This window comes from Halyomorpha halys, unplaced genomic scaffold (assembly GCF_000696795.3).
Source record: "Halyomorpha halys isolate HHAL.00 unplaced genomic scaffold, Hhal_1.1 Scaffold852.1, whole genome shotgun sequence".
Taxonomy (NCBI): Eukaryota; Metazoa; Arthropoda; class Insecta; order Hemiptera; family Pentatomidae; genus Halyomorpha; species Halyomorpha halys.
Genome location: NW_027111393.1, coordinates 750,910 through 762,056, shown reverse-complemented (window position 1 = coordinate 762,056; position 11,147 = coordinate 750,910). Strand labels below are relative to the sequence as shown.

Below are 11,147 nucleotides of genomic sequence, written 5' to 3'. Positions count from 1 at the left end.
TTTTTTTCTCTAAATATTTAATTTTTTTTTCTTACTGTTTTTATTTTTTTGGTGGGGCATTATATTATATGGATCGATGGAGTGGCAGCGGATGCCAGGTCTGTCCTGGGAATCCGCAATTGGAGAGCAGCGGCAACTATTAGAGAGGACTGGCGAACGAAGTTGCAGGAGGCCTTGACTCTACAAGAGTTGTAGCGCCACTGATGATGATGATTATATCATTTGACTGAGCCAAACAAACACTGTTCCTTCTTGATTATTTTTGGTACCCATTCCAAAACAACTTATATGATAGGCAATTGTGCCCTCAACACCTAAATAATGTACAATCATTTTCCAGAGTTCATTAGTTTTAAGACAATTGTTGCAGACCATATATATATATATATTTTTTATCAACTTTTGGAGAAAAATTAAAACAAAACAGGGTATTTTAGAAAGTTTTGAATTATTACAGTGTTAATTATACTTTTAATAAAATAAAACTTATACTATAAAATATGTTATAGGGATTTGAGACTCGTGGGACTGAGATATCTGATAGACTTATAGCATGGAATAATCTTCAAGATTCTATTAAACTTACTGGCCCGCTGACTGTCAATCCTGAACTTTCACGACGGATCATCAATGATAATGTAAATTTGTTATGGTCTCTGATACTTTTATGATTCTGATTTTCTGATGTATTAATTTGAAGAAATTTATTAATACATGGTAGTTATTGAGATTAATCTGTATCTCTTTTGTCATTGACTCAAAGAGTGGTGGTAACAAAATAAAATTTATATTAATCTTGAAAAATAATTTCATATTTTAAAAATGTTCAGATTTATATAAATTCGTGATTTATTCCTTATTTAATATAATTGTGTTTTGTTTTTTTATTGTATTTTTTAGGAGCAGGCTCTTAAGGCAGGCCCAACGAAATTTAACCGAAGAAAAACTCAAAATGATTTGGCTTCTATTGATACTCAACCTTACTCAAATATTTCTATTGTAAGGATACAGATGTGTGTTTAATTTTTCTATAGTTGTTAGCTCCTTGTGGTTATTGCTTCTGTGGTGATCCCATATTTAATTTGAACACTTAAATTATGGAAACAAAAAAAATAATTTAGTGAAAAGAATTGTCTTATAATTTCTTTATTACATGGATAATTCCTTTATTGACGTTGTGGGGCTCTTATCCCATTTTCAGGATTGATCAATCTGAAAAATCAACCATGCTATAACATATACATTGTATATTGCTTTTTTTTTTTTTTTATAAAATGCAAGTAGGGAGTAAGAGTCTAGTGTGATAGTGAAAATGAATTATCAAAGAAGTCTACATTATGATACAATTAATTTATGACAAATTATTTTAATATGGATAAACAGGACTATATAACTACTGGAAAGATAAGAAAATCTATTATGTATTTTATTTAAAAAAGCAATATTGCAATGTATATTTCATAAGATGGTGGATTTTTCATCATGAAAATGGTGAAAGAGTCCCGAAATGTCGATAAAGGAATGTTATGCTTGTAGTTAAGAAATTATTAAAAGGATTTTGTCAAAAAAGCTTACATAAAATAAAAAGATGAATCTTCTATTTTAAAAATATTATATAAGAAAATATTGATAATAAAAAACTGTATCACTATAGCTGTTGAAGGATTTGAGTTTCTGTGCCTGACAAATTAATAGTTTCTTGAACTGCTAAATAATCACATTATGGCTCTTTTATTACTGATATATTTGAATGAGATGTGATTATTATTTACAGATTGTTGGGCCCAAAAGAAATTACTCTGATGATTCTGAAGATGATTGGGATATAATCAAAAATCTAACTAAAGGTTCCACTCACACACACGATCATTTGTCACCAGATCAATTTTTCTGTTCTCAGCCTGGTAATGATATAATTTTATACTTTTACTTATCATTATCATGCATTTATCTCTATTTAGAACTGTACTGTTACTATTAATATTATCTATTGTGTTTATATTATGAAAATTATTTAAAGAGAATTCTAATGATTTATTGGTTAGGCATTCTGAAATTGTTAAAATTAAAAAATAGATTTGTTTCTTTATTTGAATTTAGCATTATTCTACAGCTTACAGACTTTCTAATATGAGTCAGATGGTTGAAATACATTCCATATGGCCATGATAAAACTAAAAGTGAATCACTCCTTCCTTGCTATATTTGAACTGGTACAGTTTCTGATTAAAGAATGCTAAGTTGCTGCCTCTACATACTTTGCATTCAGGATCTCTTGGAAATGATTTTAGAATTGTTTATCTTAACAAAACTAAATTTTCAATAAAATTAATGAGTTCCTCATTGAATGTCTAAAATAAAATTACCCACAAAGACCTTATTTTGAAATAAGTAGAAAGGTCAAAAATAAAATTCATTAGTTTAATGGTCCTTATTACACTAAGCAGTTGCTCAGCAGTAATGTCTCGGTAGTGCTACTACTTTTTCACCTCATTAGGTATTTGTAAATTTAAATTTTTAAAATCCCATCTCTATTTCTATTTAACTTTTAATATTAAAAATTGATTCATCATGTGACTTACACTTTTTATAAATTTTTAAAACATAATTTCCTTAAGGTTAAAAAAGGTTCTAATCTTAAATTTTTTTTATTTTAAGTCAATTATAATCTAAAAAATTGTATTAGTTTGTACTAATTCTATTTAACAAAATGATTTTAACTAGTTTTTATTTACCTTATTATTGTATATACTGAAAAAAAAAATAAACTTTTTTTTATTGCTATATAATTTTAATTATTATAATATAATATTTATTTTTAATAGTATCTAGTGTCTATATAAACTTATTTTATGTAGTTAAATAGTATTTTTATAATTGCAGGAAACGGTTATGGCAGGGTAGTAATGGGATCAACAGATGGCTCTGACTTGTTCACACGCAGTTCCCTTCTTAGTATGTGTATATTAGAAGCAGGTTTAGTTTCAAAAACCGAATTTTCTTCAATTTGTGAATATGTATCTACACATCGTTGTTGTCGCTCATGGTCTCTTCCAAATTATGTTGCTATGCTTAACAATCGAACATCATGTCTCAACATTACGGTAACTTTTTTGTTAATAATACATAATATAACATTTTTATTTACTATATTAAAGAAATTATTTCCAGGCTTATCATATATATGTGATTAATATATGATGACAAAGTACAAGTAATACTATAAAATTAAATAAGCCTCTAATTCATTAAATAAAATACTAACTTTAATCTTTTATTTTATGTTCATAAAATGTTTAAATTCTTTATATAAACAATGATAAACTTGAATAAAAGTGCGATGTTCACTATCCAGGGACAAATTATGATGACTACATCATAATTCATTGCTTTTTATAAAAAAGAAACTATAATAGTAAAGAATGCTGATAGTTTTTGCTAAGTACATGAGAAACTATATGAGGAGTATTATGTGTCTTGCTTAACATGGCTTCAATTCAACTGACTTCTGACTAATAACTAAAGAATTTATTAAGGTGGAGTTAAAAATCATGTAAATATGAGTGAAACAATTTATTTTATAAAAATGAACAAAAAGAATTAAACATAAGATGTAGAATAATAAGTATATATAAAAAAAGAAATATCATTGTTCATTTTTATATAATTTTCTTTTCAGTTATATTTACATAATTTTTAACCTTACCTCAGCATACTTCTTTGTATCTTATTATCCTACATTGTCAACATATTTTTAATTGTTAACAGATTTATTGTTGTTTACTTAGTTACTGGAACATTAAATTAAATACAAATTATGTGATATACTAGGAATATTTTTCTTATAATTGTCTAATTTTATTTTTCTAATTTTTAAAATATTTACATGTTTAATATTATATGTTATGAATATATTTAATAATATGTTAAATATTATGTAAATATTTATGTTTTCCAGGAAGAAGATGTACGCAAAACTAAAAAGTTGTTAGACTTGTGCCAGAAATATTTTAGAGACATGTACAACATATTGTCTGACCAGAGCAACATACCACTTGAGTGCACGGTCCATAACACAGTTTACAATCTGAAACATTTTATTTTAGATTACACTTATTTGGTAATTTAATTATTTATTCTTCTGAAATAGTTGTCATTATTACTTTTAATTATTATTTTTAATACTTCCTCGCTAACAAAAGTAGAGAGGAACTTTGTATTCAAGCAAAAAATGAGTAAAATGTATGCCCTCAGAATTGAAAACTTTCACTCACATTTTACGTTTTAGACAGCGTTATATAACATGTTTCATTTCATGTCTGTCTATCTGTTGTTAAATTCTGTGGGCATTAAAATAGCTATAACTCTTTACAATAAGGATAAATTTTACATTTGGAGAATCATAGATTGCATACATCTACGTTTATGGAATGTTAGTTTTCTGGGTAACATTAATAAAGTACAAGTGATTCAAATAATTTATTTGTTAGTAAATTAGATATGTGTTAATTAGTAGAGCTTTTAATTTTGAGTTATTTTTTTATAAATGTGTAATCTACTAGCCTTAAAAATATAATTTTGTAGCACCCTTCAGACTAATTAGTAGCTGATTACATCTATTAAAGATTTGATACTATTTTTTAATTAGCTACCTTGTGACAAGGATAACTAAATATTGTTTTAATTTTAACTAAGTTTCAGTTTTTTCATAAAATGATGAAAAAAATAGCTGTTATACATTAATTTTTTTTTTTAAATCATCTTTTATATTTGTTAATTATTGTTTTTGTGTTTAGAATTCAAGTAATTCCCTGAGGAACGTTATAGTACTTCTACCTATAGCTCGTAGCTCTGCAGCACTGCCTTATTATTTCTCACTAACTTCGGGCCAAATGTCTTTAGGGAACATTGAAATCACGGCTATGGATTTTGGTAAGATTTTATGTTGTTGATAGAAACGATAAGATGATGTATACAATTAGGAGCAAAAACAAAAAAAAGATATGGACCCTCAATATTTTTTATTTTTTAGGCTATTTAAAAGTAATGTGTCTGCTTTAATGGGTAATTTAGTTCAGATTAGGTGCATTGAATTAATCCCTTCAGGACTAATCCTCTGAGGTTGACCAAAATATTTTAAAAAACAATGAGAATGCTTTAAAAATAAAAATGCTGTCAAAATTTGCTGTATCTATGCTAATACTGGTCCCATTTATACGATTTATTTTTAGAAATTTAATTACTTTTCATATAGTTTTATGTACTATTTACACAAATGTATACTTTTCCAGTTATGTGCAAATAATTTTTACTTTTTACCATAACTTTCTTTCTACTAATTATATCATTGATTTCAAAAGCTTTTCTGCCTTGCCATAATAAAACAGAACATTTTGAAAAAAAAAACAAAAACAAAATGTATGTAAATTGATCCAATAGGTTTCTAGTTTACTGAGAACACATTTATGAACATTGCCTTTTATTCATAGATTTGTTACAGTATTATTAATAAAAATGGTTTGTTTTTGATAGAATTCTTTGTTATCATAACCTATTAAAACATTAATTTTTATCACAAATTAATTTGATTTTTATTGTGTAGTAATACTTTCTGTCATATTTATAGAAAATGAGAATAGTGATGATAGAGCTTGTTTACACCATATTTACAAATTTATAAATTAAATGATAACAAAATAAGAAATAGAAGAAAAAAAATAATAATTTAAAAAAATTAAACATCATGTAAAATAACCTCTTGAACACAATCATTCCTATTTACATTCAGTCTAGGGAACTATGAACCGAGCTCTTTCCCCCACTTATGGAGGAAAGAGCAGGACTCGGGAGAGCCGAGCACTTCTCTCTCAACTCCGTAATTGGTATTCAAAGTCAGAGGATGAATTAGGGTGTTAGCTGTAGACATCTAAAATTTAAGAAAAAAAAATCGTTTTACTAGATTTATGGTGGAAAATAAGAGTGTCTGGTTGTTTTTTGCTGTTGAATGTAAATTATATATGATGGTGAATTGAGTATTTTCATTAATTTGTTTTTCTGAACAGAATTAACTATTCTGTATATGCCCTTTTTTATTTTACAAATTATTTTTTTCTTATAAATTTATTTCTATTTCTATTTTACCCTCATAATTCAATTGTAAAATAATTTCACATGAAGTAGTATAGGATATACAGTATATATTCCTGTTTCAATGAATTTTTAGTTATAATTTTGTGTATCTTAACTTTTTATGTTTGGCAGGTTTGAAAAATGCTTTATTTGATGAGTGCCTGATGGAAGATACCAAGCTTATTTATATCGGTGCTGTTTTCGTCCTACTGTGTATATGTTTATACACATCTTCAATCTTTTTGACTATTACTACTATGGCTGGAATAGTATTTTCATTGGCCATAGCTTATTTTGTGTACACACTGATTTTTGAAATACATTTCTTCCCTTTTATGAACTTGTTGGCAGTCATTGTTGCCATTGGTGAGTTATTATTGTATTATTATTTTCATTAAATGTATATATAAGAATATATATATATATATACACACACACACAAATATTTCATTATTATTCGAAATAGTAAACAAGACTTTGGCCCTGATTTTTATTGTTTTGTCAATGTACTTAATTAAAAAAAAAATGTATTTTTTTTGCTCAATTAATTATAGTATTCTATGTTTAATGAATATTGGTCTAATACTGTGTTTTTCATATGATTTTATTTTCCATCATTTCATATTATCCATCCATCAAACATTGTTAGATGATAACATAATGGTACAATACTATGGACTGTAAAAGAATTGAAGATAAATAGTTGCTATTTATTTATTACACTAATGAATGGTAGATATTTGATTATGTATCATATTGAACTGAATGTTGTTCAATAGACTGGCTGCTTGAGCAAAGTCAAGACAACTGGACTCATAGTTCCAAAACATCCAGATATTGGATCTATATTGAGTCTGGAACCTCATTAAGTTTGATTCTTAAACCACCTAGTTGTGGAATTTGTTTTTTGTTTTTAAAAAAAACCTTACTTGAGATTCACTGTATAATCCCAGGAAATACATAAACAGATATTTAACAAGTATAATTATATTGGAAGAAGATAGTTGACCGCATGAAGTAGATTGGAGGAAGATAGTCCAGGTGGCAGTTAATAAACTGATGTTCTTATCAGCCCTGACGAAGCCCTGCAAAGTGGGGCGAAACGTTGGTTAACAACGCCATCAGACTATCTTTCTCCAAGTATAATTATAATTTTAATTTACCATACTCAAAGACGAAACTAAATTATACTCTAAGAAATATCAATGCATGGTCAGCAACACATAACAATTATGAAAATTTAGTGAGGACACAAATACAGTTTTCATGAAGTATGATAGGCTTTAAAAGAAAAGACCGCACTAGAAACAGAAAAGTACAATCTAGGATTAAACTTAAAAGCCTAATAGAAAAAGCACCACAACTGAAATGGAGATGGGCTTTAAATAACTTTCTTGTCTGTCGTCTCGCATGCCAGCTCTGATGAAGGCTACGAATTCTTGCCGAAATTTGAGTTGGCACTAATAAATAAGTTTTTGAAACTTATTTGTGTTCTTCTCTGACCGCACCCACAACCATCTTCTCCTTGATTGTTGATTCATTTTAATTTATTAATCACTAGATTTAGACAGCCTATGGATTGTGGGGCCCATGGGGTAAAGATGATACTGCGATGAGCATCTTTAGGAAATATAATATAAATAAAAGGGATAGTAAGGAGTGTACTATACTATCAGAGAGTTTTCTGTAAGTAAAGAGGAATCAGAAGTAATATAGACATTTAGAAAAGATGGTAATTATACAAACGCTGCAAATTTAAACTTTATAATTATGAGAGATAGTTTACCGTGGATGATAAATGAGAAGATGGTTGGGGGTGCGGTCAATGAAAAACACAAATAAGTATGATTAACTTATTTTAATGTGCCGACGTTTCGGCTAGAGTTTCTAGCCTTCTTCAGGGCTGTTCGCTGGAAGATCGAGCGCCTAATCATGCCGAAACGTCGGCACATTAAAATAAGTTAATCATACTTATTTGTGTTTTTCATTCACCGCACCCCCAACCATCTTCTCCTCATTTAAACTTTATACTATTTCTCATAAGGTTTGCTCCTTAAGGTATGAGAGCTGTTCAGAAAGTAACAGACGGTTTAAAATAAACAATTCACAAATTGAAAAACTCGAAAGTTTATTATATACATTTGAAAGGTACACTCTTAAGCTATTTTTCAACATAATCACCAATCAAATCGAGACATTTATTACACTGTGGCAGTGTACAAGTTTTTCAATACCCTCTCTGTAGAAATCTGCCGCCAGCGATTTCAACCACTGATTTACACCAGCATGCAGTTTGGCGTCAGTATCAAAGCATTTACCGAGCCATTTTTTCATTGCCGGGAAGAGGTGTTAATCGTTTGGCGCAAAATCCGGGATGTATGGTGGATGGTCAAACACCTCCCATCCAAAAACATCCAAGAGTGCCTGGGTATGATTGGCTGTGTGTGGACGTGCGTTGTGAAAAACACCTTGATGCTAAGTTTCCCCCGACACTTATTTTTTATGGCATGCCGAACCTTTCTTAGTGTTTCACAATACCTTTCTGAGTTGATTATTGCTCCATGTTCCAGAAAATCAACACTCCCTTAGAGTCCCAAAACACAGTATACATGACCTTTCTTGCTGACAGTGTTTGTTAACACTTTTGTAGTTTGTTGGGAGAATATGTGTGTGCCCATTCCATCGACTGCTGTTTTGTTTCACAGTTGACATGCTTCACCCAAGTCTTGTCCCTGGTTATGATACAATCCAGAACTACATTACCATTTGTGCTGTTTTCTTGGAGAAAGGTCAGTGCTGCAGTCAGTCTCTGTTTCTTATGGTCTTCCGTTAGGATTTTCCGAACCCATAGAGGATAAAATTTGTGGTAACCATGCTTCTCCACCACAATTTGATGCACCAAACTCTGTGAAATTTGGGGAAAATGTTCAGACAGTTCTGTAATCATGAAACGACAGTTTTCACGAATTTTGTCATTGATTTGCATTACCAGGTCATCAATCACAAGGCTAGGCTACCACTGTGGTTCTCGTCGTGAACACTGGTACAGCCATTTTTAAAATCAATGCACCATTGCCTCACTCGGCTATCACTCACTATCCCCTGCCCGTAAACATCACAAAGCTGACGATAAATTTCAATTGGCCTGTTATTTTGAGTCTGAACACTAAAACTGAACCACAGACTGCACTTCACAAGTGGTGGGATTTTCTATTGCAGAGCACATTTTGACGACTCACAGAGAGCAAAGTTAGGAATGCACAGTCCTCATGCTACAACAGCTGGATGTGTACTGAAGTAGGAACGTTCGGACAGTAAAATGGTGACCTCTAACCCCACCCATTGCCACAATAGGCCAAAACATCTGTTACTTTCCAGAAAGGACAGCCCTCGTATTTCAATGGTAAACTGCTATATTTAATTTAAGTTAATACATGTTTCTATGATTTGTATTTTTTTTCTGTTTTCCTCCCTGGCTAATTGTGGTAGCAGTTAGGAAGGTATTATATGAAACCGACATAGATTTATGATTTCAATTTCTGTTGTATTTTAGTATAATCATGATTATAACAGCTTTGATTTATATCTGGTTGTAGGAATTGGAGGAGATGCTAGCCTCATGGTAGAAAAAATATGGAGTTGCACAAGAGAAGGTGGGGCACCAGTGACAAAAGTTGTGGAATCAGTCATCGAGCACTCTTCACTGTGCATGCTTGTAACTACCATCACTACTGCACTTGCATTCTTCTCATCATATATCAGCAATATTACTGCTATATCTTGTTTCAGGTTTTCTTGCTTTTTTTTATAATTTGCATATTGGCTTAATAATTTTGTAGATACTGCTTTCTGAGTATGGTATGGTATTGTCATTATCATCAGTTCATATTGTATTAAAATCTTGTCTGTTTACCTCCGAAGTTACAAACCTTTATTTTTTATACAAAAACTGATCAATTAATTAAAATTAATTCCTGGAAAGAATGTTTGGTATATTTAAAAATTCTAGAAGAGCCTTTAAGGAAGTTGTGATGAATATTCTACATAAAAAACTTCCATCCCTTTTTAATTCTCTTTTATGGAATTTCTAATGAGCCTTCGTGATAATGTTTTTCCTCCTCATGTTTTTCTCTAAGTCTTGACATAAAAATTGAAGCTCTGCTTCATGTACTGTATTCACTAGGCTAATCTTTCCACTATCCACAACTTTCTTAAGCTTTAATGTTATGAAAAAATAAAAAGGCCATTCCTCATTAGTAGGTATGTTATTAAATTTTATTTTATTAATTAATGGATTGTATTGTAATAATTATATTTTTTATTAATGTTACCATAAAAAGAGTATACTTCATATAATCCAACCATTTGTTTTCTTTCTGGTCTGCAACATTAAATTCATTAATATTATTACTAATAAACAATGTAAATAGCCTAAATAAAATTAAAAATTTATTAATTCACTGTCTACGAAGGATACATAAACATAAACTAATCAAAACCAATCCTGCTTTTAACTGTACTAACGACCACACCTTTACCTATTAACTATGGTTACGATTTTATTTGCTTGAATAAATTTAATTGAATTTAATATATTATTATAAAAATATTTATTTCAGTTCTATTTTGATTGTATATTTCTACAGAGATAGTATTGAATAATTTATTTATGTATGAATTTTACTGTTATGTGACTTTTCAGATTTTTGTTACTAACCGTTTTGATATTTTTTTCTACTCTTTAAATGTTTGAACCTCTTTTATTAGGTAAATAGGTAGCATCAAAATATTTAAAAAAAAAAACTAAAACTTCTACAATATATTGTGCACAATAGTTTTCATATTCCACTCAGAGTATAGGGTTTCCTATTAACTATACAAAAAAAAGAAAAGATTTTAAACTTGTTTAACATTTTCGGTAGATTTAATGTTTATTAATAAATATAATGTAATATGAAAGATATTACACAAAAGTTTTGCAAAAGAATATAAAATATGTAAAGAATTTTATAATCTGG

At 29.2% G+C, this 11,147-nt stretch overlaps 1 protein-coding gene across 2 annotated transcripts in view; it reads left to right on the top strand.

Moving 5' to 3' along the window:
- disp (dispatched) overlaps positions 1–11,147 on the top strand; it is a 31,550-nt gene that overhangs the window by 2,523 nt on the left and 17,880 nt on the right. For both annotated transcript variants that reach the window (XM_014430018.2, XM_067049396.1), the window contains 8 exons: positions 510–638; positions 901–999; positions 1,775–1,904; positions 2,884–3,104; positions 3,959–4,120; positions 4,797–4,932; positions 6,262–6,495; positions 9,726–9,918. In XM_014430018.2, the coding sequence (XP_014285504.1) occupies positions 510–638; positions 901–999; positions 1,775–1,904; positions 2,884–3,104; positions 3,959–4,120; positions 4,797–4,932; positions 6,262–6,495; positions 9,726–9,918 (1,304 nt within the window). The remainder of the gene's footprint in view (positions 1–509; positions 639–900; positions 1,000–1,774; positions 1,905–2,883; positions 3,105–3,958; positions 4,121–4,796; positions 4,933–6,261; positions 6,496–9,725; positions 9,919–11,147) is intronic.